The sequence below is a fragment of the Rhinolophus ferrumequinum genome, chromosome 27, assembly GCF_004115265.2.
Source record: "Rhinolophus ferrumequinum isolate MPI-CBG mRhiFer1 chromosome 27, mRhiFer1_v1.p, whole genome shotgun sequence".
NCBI lineage: Eukaryota > Metazoa > Chordata > Mammalia > Chiroptera > Rhinolophidae > Rhinolophus > Rhinolophus ferrumequinum.
Genome location: NC_046310.1, coordinates 18038319 through 18061052, shown reverse-complemented (window position 1 = coordinate 18061052; position 22734 = coordinate 18038319). Strand labels below are relative to the sequence as shown.

General features: G+C 39.6%; 1 protein-coding gene across 2 annotated transcripts in view; it reads right to left on the bottom strand.

The window, feature by feature from the left end:
* Positions 1–19747, bottom strand: part of PLD5 (phospholipase D family member 5) — a 233624-nt gene extending 213877 nt beyond the window's left edge. Inside the window, exon 1 of one of the 2 annotated variants that reach the window (XM_033099760.1) lies at positions 19371–19747. In XM_033099760.1, coding sequence (XP_032955651.1) covers positions 19371–19559 — 189 coding nt within the window. In that variant the 5' untranslated portion in view covers positions 19560–19747. The remainder of the gene's footprint in view (positions 1–19370) is intronic. The other variant, XM_033099763.1, reaches the window with a different exon arrangement.
* Between the last annotated feature and the right edge of the window lie 2987 nt (positions 19748–22734).

Genomic DNA, 22734 nt, shown 5'->3' with positions numbered 1-22734 from the left:
GTTTGTTTGCTTGTGTTTGTTTGTTTGTTTATTCCAGTGTAATGTAATTGGCAGTAAGATGCGCTACACAGGAGATGAACCAGAAGGACTTATGACCTCTTTTCAAGGAAATGTTCCTGAGGAACTTGACCATGTTTTTGAGCTGCTGAATTATCTAGCCCTTCAAATTATTTATGTGAGATAATAAATTTTCTTAACATTTAAAACATTCTGATGTGGGTATTCTCTTACTTAAGGCTAAACTCATCAGAAGTGATACAGACCAAATAAGTAGGAGCATTTTCTAATTTTGTGTTTCATTTTGTTTTTTAAAATATTACATGCTTTCTTGCCATTTCTTCTATCATAAAAGACAACTACAGGTTGTAATTTATGTTAGCCCTTGCTCATACAGGATAAACAGAAGTTAAACATAAAGCATGTTGGGAGGGGAAGAAGGGCCAATTAAAAAAAAAGTTCAAAGGAAACGCATATTGATGGTGTGAGGAGGACCAAAGTTTTGCTCAAAATATGCTTTTTGGGATATTGATTGCCCAAAATATGCTTTTTGGGATACTGATTGTTTCAAGCTGGTTATTAAGAAACAAAATACTAAAAAAAAAAAAAAAAAAAAAGAAAAAGAAAAAGAAAAAGAAAAAAAAAAGAAAAAGAAAAGAAAAAACCACCCATTTGATCCTCCCCTTTTGCCTGCCTAAAGGAATTCAGATGGAAACACCACCTTAAAGAAGGCAGCATGACATCAGCATCAAAATATAAAGTAAATCTGGCAGATAAGGAGAAAATCTAGCAAGGTCTGTTTGTTGACCTTCCCTCTGTGTCACATAGTTTCTGGGTGGGCCAGCAAGAATTTGTTTATATGTTTGCTCTTTCTAGTCTACTTGTAAATTGCTTGCTTTCCTTTCAAATTCCCAGATCCCTAGCCCTCTTGTCCAAAATGGTACATAAACTTCAACTGCCTGATGTGTCGTGGGATCTCATATTCTTATGGTTCCCCCGCATGTACATCCATAATAAATTTTGGACATTTCCTCCTGTTAATCTGTCTCATGTTAATTGGATTATTAGCCCAGCCAGAAGAACTTACAAAGGCGGGAGGAAATATCATTTTTTGTGCCCCCACAGGTACCTCTCAAAATACATTGTTAAAGTTCTGTCCAAAGCAGCTAGTATTGTCTTCAATTGTTTTATTTTAGTAGACTATTTTAGGGGAAAAAATGGACAAGTATGGGTGTCACCTAGTAGTATCCTTCAAGAGCCTATTAAACCCCAATATGCACAAGGAACCAACCTCTTGGATGCTGCAAGTTCACAAGGCCCACTGAGGAGTCATCATTCTAGAATAGAGCAAGGAAGTTTTTCAATTCCTTTTCACACTAGATAAACTGAATCTTTAATTGCAAGGCAGTTTTCATTGCAGGGTTCTTTTCAAATCACTGCCTCCACTTATGAAAGCACATCTTATACCGTAACATCTAAAAATAAATTCTAAACTCTCTCCCAAACAAGTTTGTAACTTAAATTTTTAGCAATATATGCTTATTGATCTCCACTTTAGAAATTTATATCTCTAAAAACTCCACTTGAATCCTTGGGTAAAAGTGATTTTCATTCTGTTTTAACTTTTCATATAGACTTTTTAAGAAAATGAAGTTTTCCAATTATTCTGATTTTAAACATTCTCTGACAAACCATAACTGCTGAAATGTGGGGTCATGTATGTGATTTAAAGTTCAGAAAATTAACATTTACTATGAAATAAAACTGATGTTGCTTGTTTTTTTGAAGCTATTCCCCCTTAAAAAGAAATATTGAGTGAGTCAATACTTTTTATTCTGTTCTAAAGTGGACAGAACAATGGGAAAATGGGTTTATATGTAACAAGAAGATTTAATTAGACACCAGGTGGAGGTTTCTAGATAAAGATGAATTTCTAAGGGAGGCTGTGAAGGGCACATTTTCTTAATATGTTTCTGATTTTTTTGTATTCCACAGACACCATGGAAATGTTCTGGGGTATCATCTCTGGATCCTGTGATTCCATATAATGGACCAGAGAAAGGGAGACCTATCATCTGCCCTGTGAATTACAAATGGCGTCATCAGGCCTGGAGCCGAGAGACAAGCTGATGGGTCTGGACATCCTTTACCGTTTTACAGTCCAGGCATTTCTACACCCACACACCAACCAGTCTGCTGAGAAATCATTACCGTTCTCACCCTCTGTGACCAGCACATCTAAACAAAATAATGGCTTAACAAAAGCAGAGCAAACACAAGTATAGGAGCCGAAAATGAAAAGTAGTAAAGAGGCTTTAATAAAAAACAATAAGTGAAGCAACAAATGCGGAGCACTTGCTGGAGACAGGAACTCGTGAGAAATGCTGTGTACCACTCATAGAAAAAAAGTACAGTTCTGGTGCCCGTGGAAATCAATTGCTAAAACTAACATGGGGCATTTACACATCGAATTTTAACACCGAGAGGAAGCTCTGTGGTTTGATGCTTTTCTTTGGCAAGTTAATAATCTTCTCTTCACTGTATACAGATTAAATCTAAATTAGATGTTATCTGTTCTCTCTTTGGAGAACCCTGGGTGACAGCACTATTTGATTGTGATATCTCTCACCTTAATGAGCCATGAACATTTGTCACCCAGGAAAATTAACTTCAAGGAAGAAGATAAACTTCCCAGGAAGAGGCAAGAGGAGGCTTCAGGACTGAGCCCAGGGAGATCCTATAGAATTTGTACATACTACGGAAGGGCCAAGATCTGGAGCATGAGGGCAATGAGCTTCCCAGGTAGGAATTCATCCCCAGAGGGAGAATAAGAAATGGGAAATTCCACAGAAAATCTCGAGAGTCAAGTTCATTATCTCTCCCCAGACAATGAAGCTACTTAGAAAAGAGATCCTCAGCAAAACGAATGTCCAGAAAGTCTATTGATCCCTGGTCACTACAAATCTTAAAACTCAAAATTCTGTTTCTGGTGAAGAAAAACTGTGAGAAGAGCAGACCTTTGCCATTTAATGATTTCATATATTTGGTCTAAATTTTTCACAAGGCATCCTGAAATTCAATTTAGTGTAGTAATTTATAAACTTTTGAGACCCAAATCTGAATCGTGGGTGCTGTGCAGTAGAGACCAAGGCTAACTGGCCATCCAGCCTCTACATTTCAGTGTGACATTGCTGTCACTCCCAGCTCCTTTCAGGAAGGTACTGCACTAGACCCTTCCTTCTTAAATGACAGTCCTTTCACTATAGAGACGGTGACAGTTAATAAAATATTAAATTACTCACATGGTTGTCTGTACCTTGTGGATAACTACCCCAAGCTATAGAAATAAATGTTAACACAATGATAAATCCATTCACCTGATACCCTACTCAGATCGGACAACTCACCTTGGAATTACACCTGGTAAAGATTATATTAAGTCTTTTTCTCCTTCAAACAAGTCCATTGGCTAAAACAACGCAATTCTAAACGTAACCAGAAATCTACTTTGCTCATACCAGAAAGGAAATGTCTTTCTAGATTAACCACACAAACAACCACACAACAGTTTTATCCTAAGGCCTATTTATCTTCTTATGTTTTAGAGTGGAAACATGCAAGTAAGAGATTCTGAATAGGGACTGGCCTATTTATTTCAGTGGTAATCAAGTTTAATGAATGGATATAATATAAATATATGTTATCTTCTATCCACAAAAGTGAGACATTTTACTTTTATTTTAAGTAATTTTATCAATGAAGAATTTTTTAATCCATTTTTTATTGTTGACCAGCAATTCTATGCAAATAGTTTGTCAGGTTTCTATGTTCAATCTCACAAACCTTTTATTACGTGAGCAAATGAAAATGAACAAGTGTGTCATTTGAAGCTCTTCATCGGAAGCCCAGAGACTCATTAAAAGTTGCCACATTGGCAAGTTTTTCACCTTGCTCTGTGCCTTCAAGCAGCATATCTTCCTCTTCTGCCATTTAAACACAGAAAACTAAACTAAAGTGAATACCTCTCCCTCTCAGGAGCTCATCTCCATCTGTGAGCCTTTCTGCCTATCTGTCTCCTTAACACTCATCTTTTCCCCACCTATCAACTCTCTTTCCTCGATCTCAATACCAATTCTGTGGCAGTTATTCTAGACCCAATCTAAAATCAAGTAAAGTGATGTATCCAAATAGAAAGAAGTTGTCCTAATGAAATAAGAAAGGCAATTGCACAAAAGTCATAGAGAGCACAGGCCTGCCTCTTCCCATGCCTCCCGGTGTGTTGTTCACGGCGGCTGCTCCATCAGCATCAATGCCAATTCATCAGGAGACGGACTACATCTGCTCCATATGGCCTCTGAGCATCTACGTTTCCTTCTTCCTCCTTTATGCTCAGATGATATATGAGTTCCCTACTCATCTTTGTTCTTATTAAAAAACAGGAAGATAGTAAAACATTTCTTTCACAAGCCACTTCTAGCAAAGCCCTGGGAATTGTTGTTTTGCCATTATTCCGTTTTTGTAACACGTCCTAGAGTGGAAAAAGCTACAATCATAATGACAGCTCATTTATTGGTTTACAGAGCTGTCCTTATGAATCAGTGCCTACATCCGTGGTATAACTAGCAAGTTACAAGGACGAGAAAGCCAGAATTACTTGGTAGCGTGTTGGGAGTGGCACAGGGACGCAGGCTGGCCAGAGTGAAATGAGAGATGGGAGACTCCAGAGACAAAAGTACATTCTTCACACTTCTGCACACCTGAAATGCCATTCGGAAAGTGTGTCTGCCTCGGAGGGCTACACTTCCCCAAGCATTTCAGTGCTTTTCTCACCTATTTCCTTTACTTTTTGCCCATCTTTTCTTGGTTCTGCTTGGAGATGTTTCCTTAGTATAAATGGGCCGGTGTTAAAAAGATTCCAAATAAGTTTTCAAAGGGGATTTGAAATCTCAGAGCATAGTATCTTGGCTCTGAAAAGAGGAAACCATGATGGCCGACAATGGAAGACTTCCCTTTCCCACATAGGCCAAGTATTCTAAGCATGAAAAAAACAAGTTGGAAAATAATGCCAAACTGGGAACCAGGGCATATAAAAGGCATATGAAAGGAGTTATATGTTCTGCCTAAGTGCAGAAAAACATACCACTAACACTGGAAAAAAGAAAAGAATATAGTATTAGAAGTCCTAGCCAGAGAAATTAGGCAAGAAAAAGAAATAAAAGGCATCCAAATTGGAAAGGAAGAAGTAAGACTGTCACTATCTGACATGATATTATACAGAGAAAATCCTAAGGACTCCATCAAAAAACTGTTAAAACTAATAAACTAACTCAGTAAAGTTGCATGATACAAAATCAACATATGAAAATCTGTTGCATTTCTTTACACTAATAACAAACTATCAGAAAGAAAAATTAAGAAAACATTTACAATTGAATCAAAAAAGAATAGAATACCTAGGAATAAATTTAACCAAAGAGGGGAAAACCTATACACTGAAAACTATGACACCAATGAAAGAAATTGAAGAAGACACAAATAAATGGAAAGATATTCCATGCTCATGAATTGGAAGAATATTGTTAAAATGTTCATACTATCCAAAGCCATCTACACATTCATTGCAATCCCTATCAAAATTCCAGTGGCATTTTAACAGACATAGAACAAACAATCCTAAAATGTGTATGAAACTATAAAAGACCTTGAATAGCCAAAGCAATGTTGAGAAAGAAGAACAAAGCTAGAGGCATCATGCTCCCTGATTTCAAACTATATTGCAAAGCTATAGTAATCAACAGTGTGGCATGGACACAAAAACAGACACACAGATCAATAGAACAGGATTAGGAGCCCAGAAATAAACCCATGCATATATGGTCAACTAATCTATGAAAAAGGAGGCAAGAATATACAAAGGAGAAAGGACACTCTCTTCACTAAATGGTGTTGGGAAAACTAGACAGGCACATGCAAAAGAATAAAACTGGACTCCTATCTTACACCAAACACAAAAATTAACTCAGAATGGATTAAAGACTTGAATGTAAGAACTGATACCATAAAATTCCTAGAGTGAAACATAGGTAGTAAGATCCTTGACATTGATCTTAGTAATGATTTATTTGGATTTTACACCAAAAGCAAAGGCAACAAAAACAAAAATAAACAAGTGGGACTACATCAAACTAAAAAGCTTCTGCACATCAAAAGAAACCATTAACACAATAAAAAAGCAACCTAGCAAATAGGAGAAAATATTTGCAAATCATATATCTGGTAAGGAATTAATATCCAAAATATATAAAGAACTTATACAACTGAACAGCAAAAAACAATCCAATAAATGAGCAGAGGATCTGAATAGATATGCTTCCAAAGAGGACATACAGATGGCCACCAGGCACATGAAAAGATGCTCAACATCACTAATCATTAGGAAAATGCAAATCAAAACCACCATGACATATCTCAGACCTATAAAATGGCTATTATCAAAAGACAAATAACAAGTGTTGGTGAGGATGTGGAGAAAAGGGAATCCTTGTGCACTATTGGTGGGAATGTAAATTGGTACGACCACTATGAAAAACAGTATGGAGGTTCCTCAAGAAATTAAAAATAGAACATCCATATGTTCCAGCAATCCCACTTCTGGGTATTTATCCAAAGGAAATGGAAACAGGGTATCATGTACACCGCAGCATTATTCACAATAGCCAAGATGTGGAAACAACCTAAGTGTCCATCAGTGGATGAATAAATGAAGAAGATGTGCGTGGAGGGGGTGTAAATATATATAATGAAATATTATTCAGCCATGAGGAGAAAGGAAATTCTGTCATTTGAGACAAGATGGAGGAACTTGAGGGCATGATGCTAAGTGAAATAACCAGACAGAGAAAACTAACAATGCATGGTATCACTTACATGTAAAATGTAAAATCTAAAAAATAATAATAATAATAATAAAGTCAAACTCATCAAAATAGAGAGTAGAAAAAGTAGTTGCCAGAAGCTGGGAGGGGGGCATGGAGGAAATAGGGAGAAGCTGGTAAAAGGGCACAAACTTTCAGTTATGAGACGAATAGGTCTGAGGATCTAATGTAAACATGGTGATTATAGTTGATAACTGTTACATAATTGAAATTTGCTAAGAGAGCAGAACTTAAATGTTCTCACACACCAAAATAGATAAATATGTGAGATACTGGATGTTTTCATTTACTTGAAGGTGGGAATCCTTTCACAATGTATACATATATATGGTATATCAAATCACCACGATGCTCACTTTAAATATCTTATAATTTATTAGTCAATTATACCTCAATAAAGCTGAAACAAAAGAACTTGTCAAGGTCATGAAAAATGAGGAAAGCCTGAGAAACTGTCACAGACCAGATGTTGACTAAGGACACATGACAACTAAATGCAATGCGTTATCTTGGATTGGATTTTGGTACATCAAAAGGACATTAATTTAAAAACTCGTGAAATTCTAATAAAGTCTGGAGTTTGGAATTTAATATTAAAGGAACTGACATTGGGTGAGGGATGTACAGGAAATGTCTTTACTATCTTTGCAACTTTTCCATAAATATAAATCTATTCCAAAATAAAACTTTACTAAAAAAAAAAAAGATGCATTAGGAATCTTATAGGACAGGCTTTAAGCAATGTGTGCACATGTCATGGATTACAGCAAGAAGATCTTAGGGAATGCAAAAAGTTTGGAAACAGACAAGACAGAAAATCATAGTTGGATATTCTTAAGGATCACGACTGGCAGGTCTTTAAGAGGATTTTGGCAGTTTTGACACATTCCCTGCTGCAGAGTGTCTTACGGTCTCAGATCAAGTGCCCTCAGCCAGAGCAGGGCAGAGGCTAAATCATGAATGACAGATTTAGACATGGCCAAAGTACTTGGAGAAAAATAAAAAGTGAATGTTCTCCTCTTGACTAATTAAAACTAAATATATAGAAATTAAAACAAAAAAAAATGCACTGTAAAATAACATTAGATATAGGAACAGGTCACTATGGCATGAAATCCCCATTCCCAAGTCTTAGAAAAAATTGGATGGAATCACAAGCTATGGATGGTTTAGATGCAGCCTAGTTTATTATCTTCTCCAAATGACATTTAATCATAACCCTTTCAGTAGCTTCTCATGGAGCTTCTGATGTTTCCTTCTACTGAATTCTTGTTGCATTTAACATCTGTGGCATGTATCTGGCAAGGAGCGTATGCCACCTTATTTTATCACTCATGTATGTAAGTCCTGCCTCTCTAAGCATATATTCATTCATTCATTCACTCATTCATTCACTCTTTTAATAGTGAAGTCAATCAATATTGAATGTCTACCCGGCTGGGCATTAAGGGTACATTGTTATAAATGAGACTCCATTTTTGTCCTCAAACTTTGCACTGAGGGCAAAAGACAGGTAGTTAATCAATCAAAAAAAAAAACCAGTGTGTTGAGTGCTATAACAGATGCCTGCCCATGATGGTATGGGACCACACAGGAGGGGCACCTAAACAGGTTTTAGTTTAGAAGTAAAACATTTAAGTTGAGTTCTGAAGGACTAGGCCATAAGCAACTGAGGCCAAAGGCCCAATCATTTATATTGGAATTTTCCCAAGCCTGAACCTCAGTTCCCTGTAGATAGCAGAAATTGGAATGTTTGTTCATTATGATCATAATAATATTGGTAATATGAATCTAGACAATAACAATGGCTTAGGTCCAAGATACAAATATGAATAGGGCAGAATTCCAACTCTCAAGGGGCTTTTGGAATTTTTCCTGTTTATACTTGCGTCTATCACACCAATCACAACTCCTGGGACATCTCTAGCACTCAGTAAACGTTTGCTGAATGGAGGAGCTTTCTCAGACTCCCCACACCCAGGAAAGCACTAAGTCCCATGAACTCTTATTTTACAATATTTCTTGCAGCTTTCCCTCCGCAATTTTCTTCTGCCACCATACTCTTGTGCTATTTCTCACCTTTCCCACTAAGAGAAGCTTTACACTGGACCCCCAATTCCAGGTTCTCATTCCTAGACACTCTATGCCACTAGCAGATTTTCTGAAGCCTGGACTTGCTAACTAAAGTGCCTATTGAAATATCTCCCCTTTATTTATGGAGGAAAGCCCAACATTTTCAGCGTACCACTCAAATCCTCAAGCCCTCCACCATCTTGTCATAATCCACTATTGTGTTTCCACACCCAACATTCCTTTAAACCAACTCTGTCCTCCGGCCATACTTGTAAATACATCGGTCTTTTAAACACGCTTTTTGCCGTCCACATTCCACTCAAAAGCCTTGGTTCAGACCAGTCCAACAGCCAGCAACTCTTTTTCCGAGGCTTCTAAGGCCTATACAAACCTTTGCCTAGGGGGACACCTTCTTTGACCACCTTCTTTAGACAAGAAGTGATTTAAGGTTTCTCAGCCCCAGGAGGTTACAATTCACTAAACGACTGCTCCTGATGGGAGCTCCATAATGACTTGTTATAAAGAACGAACAGTCCAGTAGGGAAGACAAATAAACACACCCCCAGAATACAGCGTGAAATGTGCCTCAGGGATGACATGGAAGGTTGCTGAAAGTAGGTGGTGGGGGTGAAGGGAAGAAAGGATTCAGGAAGCCATACTTTGGGAGGTGACAAGTAAGAGTCACGCATGTGAAGAAAACAATGAGAGAAAGCATCAGAGCCCAGGGTCTATGTGCTAGAAGAGCAGGACCGGAGAATCAGAGTCTGAGCAGAGAGAAGCCGTAAGCAAGGGGAAGGGCACTATATGCATTTTACTTTTTTTGGTTTAAAAAAAATGAAATATGACAAAGTGTGCAAATCTTCAGCATATAGCTTGATAAATATCACCTTCTAAAAAATGAGATAGAACACTGTTGGCCCCCCCAGAAGCCTCCCTAGTGCCCATTTTACTCTCAAAGGTAAATACTAATTCTGATTTCTATAACCATAATTTAGCTTTGCTTGTTTTTTTCACATAAACAAAATCCTATAGTCTATACCTGTCTTCTTTCACTCGTTACTATGTTTGAGTCATCCACATTAATGGAGATAGCTAGAGAGATATATGTACATATATAATTAAACTCTTTTAATTACTTAATGTATTATAGTGTATGAATAAATTAAAATTTATTATCCACTCAATTATACTGGATATTATATATTAGAATATAGGACATTCAACTATATTGGATATTAGGAACGCCTCCTATTGTGGACTACTAAAATAATACTTCAATAAACATTAATAGACATATCTTTGGTGCACATGAACACACATTTGTTTGACATATAGTTTAAATTGCTAAGTCATAGATGTGTTCAAATTAGTAGATACTGCAGCTTTCCAAAGAGCCACCATGAATTACAGTCCTACCAGAAGTTATGAAAGCTACAGATGTTCCTTGTTTTCTTCAAAACTTGTTACTGTCAATCATTTTAATTTTAGCTGTTTGGGTGATTGTATAATGGTGTATGATTTTGTTTTAACTGCTTAGTTCTTTGATGACTGATGACATCAAGCACCTTTCTTTGTTTAAATGTTTTGATCACTTTTCTATTGAGCTGTCTGGATTTCTTATTGATTTGTAGGTGCTCTTTATATATCCTGGTTAAAACCCTTTGTCAGAGTGTGTGTGTTTTGTGTGTGTGAGTGTGTGTGTGTGTATGTGTGTGTGTGTACAGAGGGTGCCAAAAAAATGTATACACATTTTAAGAAAGGAAAAAACTGTATTAAAATGTAATAATATTTACCAAAAACAAAAAATGAATACAAGTCATATTTGACTTCTGCAATTACAAGAGGTGCTCAAAGTGGTTACCATCAGTGTCCAGACACTTCTGATTATGGCGAAGTACTGCTTGAGCAATGTTCTCAAATTCAAATACCACTTAAAAATGGTCTTGTGCTCCTTGAACAACAACTGTGCTTCTGCCTTTTTCTTTGTCCTGCCTGTCACATGGTGATGCTAGCATTCATTTGATTAACTCCATCTTTTGAATGAAAACAATACTATACATTGCTACCATAATTCAACTTCGAAAAGTAATACATAGATAACATCTCTTAAAATGTGTATACATTTTTTTGGCACCGCTGGTATATCTCCTTTTGCTTTGTGATTTGCCTTTTCATTCCCTTAATGGATTCTTTTGTAGACAAAATTACTTAATTTTAATGTAGCTCAGTTGACTAATCTTAATAAATTCAGATTATTAAAACTCCTTAACAATTTTTTCCTAGTGCAAGTTGAAGATTTTTTATTACATTACTTTCTAGAAGCCTCAGTGTTTCACTTTCTACAACCCACATCTACCTGACTTTTGTATGTGGTGTGAAAAAGAAATCAAGATCCATTTGTTAATATAGCTATAAAACTGATTCAACACTAATTGTTTAGAAGACCATCTCTTTCCGACTGCACTTCCATCCCTGCCACTTTTGTCATAAATCAAGTACCTATCAATAATAATGTATATACAAGTCTGTTTCTGTACTCTCTATTCTGTCAACTGATCTATTCATTTATCTCGTACCAATACCACACTGCTTTAATTAATCTAGCTTTATAATAAGTTCTGCTATCTGGAAGCAGTCCTCTTAATTTTGTTCTTCATCAAGATTGTCCTGGCTGTTCTCGTCCCATTGCATTTCCATATAAATTTTAGAATCATTTTTCAGCACACACAAACTTGTTGGGATTTTCATTGGAATTGCATTTACTTTATAGATCAATCTGGGAGAGAATTAAAAAGGCCTTACCAGTCTCCTTAAGTATTTGATATTTTTATGTTAGATTTATTTCTAAGTTTTTGACATTTTATGCTAATGTAAATGGTAATGTTTTTTTTTGTTTTATTTTGGAATTTTTTCCTAGTTTAATTTTGGATAATGACTTTGTATACAGTGGTTGTGATAAATCCAGATACATTATTAAATCATTAATTATATCTGTAGTTTACTTTGGATTTTCAAATGTAATCATGCCATCTGCTAACAATGACAATTTTATTACTTCCTTTTAATTATCATGTTTTTATTTCTTGCCTATTGCATTGGTTACGACCTCCTGTAAAATGCTGAATAGAAGTGATAATCGTGGAGACTCACTCATAATCAGTGTGGATAATTTTTCAATATTTCACCATTAACTGTGATTCTTTTTAAAGAAACCCTTTATCGGAATAATGAAGTTTCATTTTATTTCCAGTTTGTTGACCCAGACATTAAAAAAATTCATCAGATATCCTGATCTTTGGAGCTGAAATGGTAGGACTGAAAATTGTTACATAGGTTTAAACTTGAGAGACAGATACAAAAGTCTATAAAGTGAAGTAAAAACTTTTAAAGAAACTAGCCAGAAATTGGTATGTGGCTATTAAATGGAAGAAGGGAAGAAAAAGAAATCTTAAATCCAATAATCTCGAGCTTCTCAAATTAAATATACTAAATATGATATCACAGACTGGGGTGATGTTAAGTCAATAAGCCACACCCAACAGAGATCAGAGAAGTCAAAGCTTCTTCAAAACAAACTGATATGTCAACTCACAGTGAGAGAAGCCCATTAGTGGAATAAATATGCTACCTATCAGTAGTGACAAATATGATAATGGACACAACACTGATATCCACTGGAAACACACTCAAGAGCCCATTCCATTTCTTCACCCCTCCTACCAGTCACAAGGTGGCTTCTTTTGCATATTCTTAGTTGTAGGACTTCTGTTCAGCCAGACTTCAGGGAATTCTCAATGATGGTTGTCCTTTTGGTTTCGTTGTAATTTTGATGTGGTCACGAGAGGATGGAAGCACAACATTTACCTACTCGACCATCTTGACCGGAAATCTCTGGAGACTCTTTTATAAGGACACCATCCCCTTCATGAGGGCTCCAGCTTCTTGACCTAATCACTCCCAAAAGCCCCACCCCAAAATGCTAGCACACCGTGGATTAGATGTCAGCATGTGAATTTTGCGGAATATAAGCATCCAGTCTAATAGTGGCAGGGGATTTTGTCCACCTTCGTTGTCTGGCCTGATGGAAGCTCCAGCCTGATATTTGTATGATCGTCAAGGCAGCTAAAGGGAAGCTGATGAATCATGTAATGTCTCTCAGTGCTTCCAATCAGAAGTGATACATCCTTTGATTTCTGTTTATTGGCCAAGGCTTGTTTCAAAAGGGGTGAGGCAAGGAGATTCAACCCAGACCCAGAAGAAAGAGAAAAGGAACATCCATGACTAGCTCATTGGGATGATCACAACATACAATGCTCTTAGCATAGTGCATGCCCCTGTTAAATGCTCACTACACAGTACCTATAGGTATAATTGCTTCTCAGGTGTTGCCTGGCTGACTGGCTGAGACCTCATATTCCACCCAAAGAGCTTGTAGTTTTCACATTTGAGATCAGCCTGCCTGCATTATAGTTCTGGACCCAGTATGTACGGGTCCTTTTGCCATTAAAGTCAGCTCACTACCCCGAGCCTGGTAGGCTGCCTCTTTGCCTGGCCTCCAGTCCATCCCCTGAGGACCTGACTCTTTCCTCGGCCAGTGGGCCCCAGTTTGCTCCATGCCTGTCTATTCTGAGGATGATTCTTCTTGTTCCCACTGTCTCTGTAGGCTCTGCTAGCAGAGACCAGCTCTTTGCCCTTGCTTTCCTTCTCAGTCTTATGCTGGTGGAATGAAGTCAAGTGATATTTCATTTATCTGCATGGCGGCTCAGCAAGCCTATTTAAAATTAAAAGAGAAAGCAGAAGAGAGAATTTGTAAAGAGTAGAACACAGACTCCTTAATGTTCACCCTTGTGTTTAGCCTTAGTGTCTTGCTTGGTTTAGTAATTGCCTCACTTAAAAAAAAATTGTCTTCTCTAAGTATGAAGTTGTACCAGCTTAAACAAAGTTTATGTTACCAGTAAATAGTAAATAAATGTCAAGTGGCACGCTTGTCTCCTGGAATACATTATTCCCATGATCAGTAAAGAATAAATGGATTGGAGCAAACTTGGCCACCGTGGTCTAGACTCCTATTATGTAATGTCATTTATGTCCCACAGAGCAGATTCATGAAAGTATTATACCCCACAGAGCAGATCAGTAAAGCACCAGAAGACAAAGTTCAATCTAAGGGAATAAGTCTTTAAAATGTTCCATTAAAAATCAGTCAATCAAACAAGCAGAAAATATCCTTTTCTGTGTTTATGTATTATTGGCCAGACTGGATAATTTTAGTGTGGTAAACATTTAAGAATATTCTCTTTGACCAGGATTATTTCCTGTGTGATTTTAGATAAACAGAACAGACAAAGGCTAGGCTGGGCAGATTGTCTGCCTCTGTAACTCATCCATCAAGAAATGAAAGCTTAGATGTCTCTTGAGAGTGTTCCAGTGGATGTCAGTGTTGTGTCCATTATCATATTTGGCTCCTTGCAGCATTATTTACAATGGCCAAGATGTGGAGGCAGCCTGGGTGCCCATCGATGGATAAATGGATAAAGAGGAGGTGGTACATATATACAATGGAATATTGCTTGGCCATGGAAGGTAATGGGATCTTGCCATCTGCAGCAGCGTGGATGGACCTGGAGGGTATTGTTCTGAGTGGAATGTCAGACAGAGAAAGGCAGATGCAGTGTGATTTCACTTATATGTGGAATCTAAAGAACAAAATAAACAAACAAAACAGAAACAAACACATAAATACAGAGAACATTTTGACAGTTGCCAGATGAAGGGGGCTGGAGGGATGGGTGAAAAGGGGAAGGGATTAAGAAGTACAAATTGGTTACTACAAAGCTGTCATGGGGATGTAGGGTATAGCATAAGGAATATAGTCAATAATATTGTAATAACTGTATGATATCAGATGGGTACTTGATTTATTGGGGTGATAGATGAGGGGGTTTGGGGAGCAGGATGAAAAAGGTGAAGAGATTAATTGGTAGTTACAAAATAATCATGGGGATATAAAGTAAAGCATATGGAATACAGTCAATAATATGGTAATAACTATGTATAGTGACAGGTGGATAGTAGGGGGATCACTTCTTAAATTATATAAATGTCTAACCACTATGTTGTACACCTGAAATTACTATGGAATAACACTGAATGCCAACTGTAATTGAAAAATTTTAAAGGCGTGGGAAAGGTGAAGGAGAAAAAGAGGTTGAAGCTTCCAGGTATAAAATAAGTCATGGGGATATAATGTACAGCATAGGCAATATAGTCAATAATATGGTGACAGTGTTGTACAGTGTCAGATGGTTGACAGAGTTATCATGGTGATCATTTCCTTGGGTATACAAATGTTAAATAACTAGGAGGTACACTTGATACTAATATAATATTGTATGATAGCTATATTTTAGTTTAAAAATCTTAATAAATAAATAAATAAATAAAAGTCTCCAAAGAGCTCCCTTATCCCTTTCACCAAAGGAGGACTCAACAAAAAGAGGGCTATATATGTGCCAGGAAGCAGGCTCTCATCAGATACCAAATACACCCTCACCTGGATCTTGAACTTCCCAGCCTCTAGAGCTGTGAGAAATAAATGTTCATTGTAGATAAGCCATCCAGTCTATGGTATTCTGTTGTAACAGCCCAAATGGACAAAGACACCTGCCAACCTACACAGATGAGAAGCGTGAGGGTGCTGAGCCCCTGGCATTAGTCGACTTTGTGTCACTGCAATATAGACATGGACTGTCTCCTTGACTCATCCCAGCAAACCAATGACTTCTTTATGTAGTACTGTGAATGTACATCCTGGTGACTGTGAGTCCTTGGCCTAAGAAGACAAAGTTAATAAGAGATGGAGCCAGAGTCTAAACCCAGGTCTGTTTAACCAGAGCCCCACTCTTAACCACACTTTGGCAAAAGCTAACTAAATAAGCAGGAGAGAAAATAAGGCTCCCCACCTCCATAAATGCATCAAGAAACACACACAATTGGCATAAAACCAGGTGACTAAGCACAGTAGCCTCTATAACTTTCCCACTTTGTAAAAAAAAAAGTTCAAACGGGGCATATACCAACCAAAGGACACCAGCTTAACGATACACTGTCCTCTGGATAGTCAAATCATATTAAGTAGTGACTCTCAAAGTAACCCAGCCCCAGGGAAGGCTGACAGAGGGGTGGGTCAGGGAGATAAAGAAGTGGCCCTCTGTTCCTCTTGCTTTGCTAGACCATCCTTCACTTTTACATTATGGCTACAGTGAATATAGGATCCTACACAGGAGACTTCCATTGTTTTCCAAAACCTAATCCTTCTACCACCATAGACATTATGGTATGGAGAACAGGAAGCAAAATAATCAAGAACAAGAGCACTGTTTGTAGCTGATAAGACGACATTTGACGTGAGGCCAGCAATTTTACTTGTACCTGAAACTGCAGTAGAGTTCAACGTCCAGAATTCATGGTACAAACACGGCTTCCTTGTATCTAATCATGACTTAATCATGACTTAAGAATGGAAGAATTCCCTCATATACATTTATTTCTTAGTGGGTGTTCATCTTCAGTATGGACCAACCAATGACAGGAATCAAATTTATATATAAGTTGAAAGTATTCCAATCCTCCCTGAATTCATGTCACTTTTCTCTTGTTCAACAAGGGATTAGTCCTGTTGCCTTTAAACTACGAAAAGGAGAAACTACATATCCTCATTTTTAGCGAAGTGGGCGGAAATATATTTTTAGGTGTCACTTTACGTCACGTTATTGACTTTCAAATTAAGCAATGCTTCTGAAGTCTGGACGGAGTCCACATACTGCCACATTTCATTTCAGGGAACTCCATGACTGCGATGACTAAGTACATGTATCATTTGAAGCCATAACTTATTTATGCCCTTAATACTAGAGTGGCTCTTAAAGCACCAGTGAATTAACAGAAGGCTGTTTTCATGCATACAATGCCCACAATAATTATTAATTCATTTTTGACATAATTTGATTAGACAGACCAAAGGGTGTTTAACTACCATACATCACCTTTGAACTTCATATGACACCGTCATCCTAATCTCTGCAACATGTAAATCTGAAGGTGCCACATATGTTCAGAATGTTGTCTATAAAACAGTCAACATTACATTTTCATGCTTTGTGTGCCATTAATATACTAGGTTACATTTGTTATGGGTTTCTAAACTTCCAATTTCTCATTAGAAATTAACATCAAACTACCTGAAATATCATAGCGTACACAACATGATATATATTACAAATACCCAGAGCTTGAATTCAAATAGAATTTACATTTTATGCTAATATAATTTTCTCTAGCACCTTCACAAATATTATTTCATTTAAAATGACTGTAGATGTTTCAAAGGTGCAAAAGAATATTGTAAAATATTTCCCTTGAAGCAGACCCCTTTCTAATTGAGAGCAAGGATAGAGAAAAACAAAATATGTCTCATGAAATGTATTTGAGAAAGTAAACAAAAATGCTATGTTGATTTAAATAACAAACAGGCGATTGATTTTTTTTTTTTTTTAATGAATGCAATGCTCTCTTTCCGAGCACCTGAGTGAAGAAGAAAGCATAGATCCTCACATGCTTCCAAACAACCAAATCCTCCTTTCTTTGGTCTCTAACTCTAAGGAGGAGCTGAGCATCCTATACTTGTCCAGAAAGGTGAGGCTGCCATGACCCACCTGGTATGACTCATACTTTCAATGAAAACCTAAAAGTGAGAAACCATTGAAATATAATGCATGCAGTGTCTGTGACTCAAGAAGACATACCCATAGAAGATTGCGCTATTGATTTTCAGTAAGAGAATAAAGGAAAAAAATCAGCTAACAGCACAAGCTGCAAATGAACGCCCAATCTGAATGAAACGGAAATGAAGATATATTCTATAACCATTCTAAGGTTAGACCATTCTCCCTGGTACTAAAATCAGATAACAACACCAAGAGCCAAATTACAGGAAGATGCTATTTGCTCCCCCTTAAACTAAACACCACCAGTTCCTTTGCTAAGTGTGGAGCTTGCATTTTTAAATGGATACAGTTGCCTCTCAAACAACTTTCCATCCTAGCAATCTCCTTCAATTACTTCCATCATCTTAAGGATGAGGCATCCTTTGGATACTAAGAAAATGGTTCTCTACATAGAAGACGGAGCCTGTTCCCCAACTCAAAGCTTTAAATTCGGACTTTCAGTGACTTAATCAGGCCCTCCGAGAAGAGGCAGAGACCTTCCCTTCCTTTCAGAGTGTAAGAGAAATACTCCTTTGCAGGCTCCCCTCCTGGGAAGCTCGCTCCTGCAAAGCCCAGGGGAAGAGGAGAAGCACCTGAGGGCTAGATGGGACTCAGGTTGTAGGAGAGTGTGAATTCCAGAAGTCCTCCTTCTTGCCTTTCTTTCATAATTGGAGTTGTGACCCAAATACAAGGGAACCTCCACATTCTATGAACGGACTCAATTTAGATTACGCAGTTCCGCGGGAAGAAGTAACACCCTCTCCTTAGCTGGTTGTGCTCTACTCTTGAGATAAAGCTTAGTTTCGTTTGATTTAAGGCGATGCTGATGGGTCAGATTTGAAACAGTGGATCCCCTAATCGCCTTTTTAGAGGGTCTTTTTCCTTCCAGAATAGCGCGCTTTAGGGGCTCAGCCCCAGAGCCCAAAGCACTTGGCGGGAAGCCTGCACTCTCTGGGAGTGAGGTCCCTGCTCGCCAGCTCCCACCCTCCGGAGTGGCGGGCTCCTGCAGTTGGGTGATCTGCTCTCGCTTTCGCCCTTCTGCTGGCAACGCGCAAATCTCTCCCTAGTTAGGCTCAAGTAGAAAGAATCGCCAACTGCTCATGCCAGAGAACACCCTGCAGAAAAGTCGGCTTGTGCACTGGCCCAGGCTGAGTCGCCAGCGGCAACAACTTTACAGATTCTTTAATTTGGTAGTTTCTGAGCAGAATAAAAGAGCCCTAAAGACGCGGGTAAACGCCCCTCTATAAAGCCCACTTTCGCGCAACGTCGGGTTCCCGGGACCACGCTTGTGGTCCACTTCTTTCTCGCCACGCACCGCAGGAACACGGTGCAAAAGAACCCTACAGCGGGAAGCCTGTGGGGAGGTAGAGGTGTGCGAGGGGCCAAGAAGTCCCTGGAAAGAAACCTCCCTCCCTCCCCACAGTCCGGTCTTTAAGGCAAGAAAGTGAAGGAAGCGAAGCCTCCGGTCCGGCCCTGCCTCGGAGACGGGCCACCTGACGAGATCCCCGCGCGCGCTCGGGCCGCCACCGGGGTAGGTGTAGGTGTAGGTGTGCGCGCGGCAGGTGCGGGGCCGAGGCCCCAGGGAGCGAGGCGCCCTTACGTGCTCCAGCTTGTCTTTTCTCCGGAGCCAGACGCTGGCGCTGTAGTCCTGCTGCTTGACGCTGCTGTAGAAGTTCGCGCCCACTCGGGTCAGGCTCGGCGAGGGCTCTTTGGGGCGGCTTTTGAGCCTCATCTGCTCGAAGCCCTCGTGGGGGGAGGCCGAGAGCCACTCGTGCTGTCGGATCTCCATCCTGACATGACCAGGCGGCGGCCGGCGCGCAGCGGGCTCAGGATAGGCGCGAGGAGCCGGCACGAAGGCGAGCGGGAGGCCGAGCGGGAGCTAAAGAAGGAGCCGGCAGGCGCCGGGAGCGCACAGCCGGGAGGGAGGAGCAGCGCGGGAGGAGAGGGGCCGGAGGAGGGAGGGCAGGGTCGAGGGGAGGGTTCGGAGGTGTGGGGGGGAGGGGGGGAGGAGGGGGGACAAGGGGGTGGGAACGAGAGGGAGGGAGGGGAGCCTGCTCCCGGGAGGCCGAAGTGCTGGTACGGTTGGTGTGGCAGCGTTGTCGCTCGGCGGCTGCGGTCCGGGGCCGGTGCTCCGCACGCCGGCTCCTTGCGGCACCAACTGGGACCCGGGGCCGGACCAGGCGGGAGAGCAGGGAGGCGGCGGCGGTGCGGGTGGGAGGGGCCGCCGCCGGCCGAGCCAGCCGGAGCCTGCAGGTTGGTGCAGTGAGGCGCCGCCGCCGCCCCTCCCGCCGCGCCCTGGCCGGGCGGCTCGCTCCGGCTGCGGACCCGGCGGTCCTCCAAGGGCTACATCGCTCCCTCCCGCATTTACACCTGAAGGCGAACAATCCCCGGAGAAGCGAGCGCGAAGTGTCCTCGGTCCTGCAGCTGAGCTCGGGGCTGGATCCAGACAGACGCTCGGGAACCACCTCCGCCCTTCCCCCACTCCCAGCTTGCAGCGCCCCCTCACCCAGCCCCGACTCCTCTGGCTTTAAGTCCCCTTATTCTGAAAGTTCAGTAACTTCCCACCTCCCGGGGCTTAGAGCATAGGGTGCTTAGCAACCCCCAGAAAATGGCCACAAGGACATGTGTTCTCTGGATCCTTGCACACTACTTTCTTGTGAAGGGGTAGCGATGCAGTTGCTGTCGTCCTGGCTTGCCGGAGCGCCTGCTGCCCAGGCGAGTGTCCACTTTGAACAAAGCTCCCGGCGGCCCCACCCACTGGATCCTGAGCACGCGACTCCAGGGCCCTCTTGCAAATGCTCTGCCTCCCCTCTGCTCATAGGTGTAGGCATACCGGTGCTGTGCAATTGTTTCTCTTCTCTGTCCCTGGGCGCTTGGGCCAGCTACTTCCCTAGGGGTTTTACACCAGCTTTCTCCGCCCAGGCCCAGTCTTAAAACAGCCAGGCATGATGATTTTTTAGAAATGAGTTGGCAGGTTAATAAATAAATCTTAAATCTCTTCATCTTTCGCTATTTTGAGTCAGCATCTCAAAACATTTTTTTTTGGTTTGAAAGAAGCGCTAAATAATGTTAAGGATTTCTCAGGTCCATTTAAAAGCTTGGGGAAGTGTGTGAGAGCTGGAGAATCATGTTGGAGATTTTAAAGGGAACCAGCCTGGAGGGTAAGCTAATGTCTTTCTCCAGCCCTTGACAGAACTGCTCCCCAGGTCTGTCCAACGTGGATAGATGATGGTTTCAAAGAAAGAAATTCCGCGTAGGAATTTGAAGTTTTGTGAGGTCAAGGGTTGTGTCTCCTATCTTTTTAAAGTCTCCGTAGTACAAGATGGTATTGTAATAACAGTAGTGAAATAAAATGCTACCAGCAGTCAATTTACGGGTGAAGCAATTAAATCCGACTATTGCACACACAAGTTTTGGTTATTCTAGATTGGTTTTCTTAAGAGCTGAATGATTTCTATAATATGTACCCCTGCTGGTGGGTTATCTCTAAGTTTCACAGTTATTTTACAAGATAACGCTATTAACCCCATTTTCCAGGTGAGGGATCTGAGGCCCAAGCAAAAATTGCACTTCAAAGCAAAGATTTGCACCAGGATTAAAAGGCTGCTAATACTATATATTCCATTGTCTTGTCTTCCATTTTTTGCCATTATAGTTTAGCTTTCACTGATTTTGTTTTTTTCAAGTACAAAGACACAATTTAAATGACAACAATTATATATCGTTTGTAATATCGGTGTTAGAAAACCATGACTGCCTTTCTGCAAAGGATACTTCTGATTTTTGCTTTATAAGATTATACTGCATATTGTAGGTTATGTGATATATCCAAACCTTGACAAGTGACAGATATCCAATTCAGACTGTCCTACTGTAGGAGAATTTAAACAGATGGTGGCCATATCAAGACAGGTTTTCATACTGAACAGATTTTTTAAAAACTATACCTTTATAGGGAAATCACTATAGTAGTTGCTACAATCTCCATTTTTTGGAAGGAGTTACTGGTAGAATATATGTTACAAACAAACTACTGAATTGGGCATTGTAATCAATCATAGATAAGGTTTGTTATGATCAAAAATATCAGGAAAACCATACATTTTTGTTTCATACTTAATCTGCATGGGTATAAAACCTGAAACTGAAAATATCAAGAAGTAACTGGGAGTATTTTATTAAATGTTCCATAACAATAATGTCCATTTCCATAATATTTACATTTGTAACATGTTTTCATACCCCTTATCACAGTTACTTAAAGGGGAAATTATCTAAAAGTAGTCTCCCTAGCTGCTACCATCTCCATTTTTTGAAAGGACACTGAAGTTCATGGAGATTAAACGACTTGCTCAAAGCCATATGCCTAATAATTACAGAAGCTGGTCTACAAGCCAGGTTCGCTGACTCCAAATAAAGAATTTTTTTTTTACCATGTCAGATAAAAAAATCTCAAATGAATACTTCTTAGAACTTATTTTATTTTTTGATGTGTATTTTTACTAAGTATGACCAGATTTTACTAAAGGTTTATTACTGATAACTAAATCATTTCAATTATGAGAACTTCCTTGGTAGTCTGCATTATTTCCTCCTTAGTTACTCTCACACAATGTGAGGCCATATTAAAACACTGACCCAAGAAATTGCTCCAATCTTTGTTATCAAGAAGTACGTCCAGCAGCTTACAACAACATTATTTTTTTAAGACTTTAATTTTTAAAGCAGTTTTAGGTTCACAGCAAAATTTAGAGGAAAGTACAGAGATTTCTCTTTAGCACAGCATAATGTTCTGTTGTCTGAATATACCACGGTCTATTTATCCCTTCACTTACTGAAGGTCATCTTGATTGTTTTCCAATTTGGATAATGATGAATAAAGACGCTATAAACACCATGTACAGGTTTTTATATGGACATAAGCTATTAACTCCTTTACGTAAGTATAAAGGAGTACTAGTGAA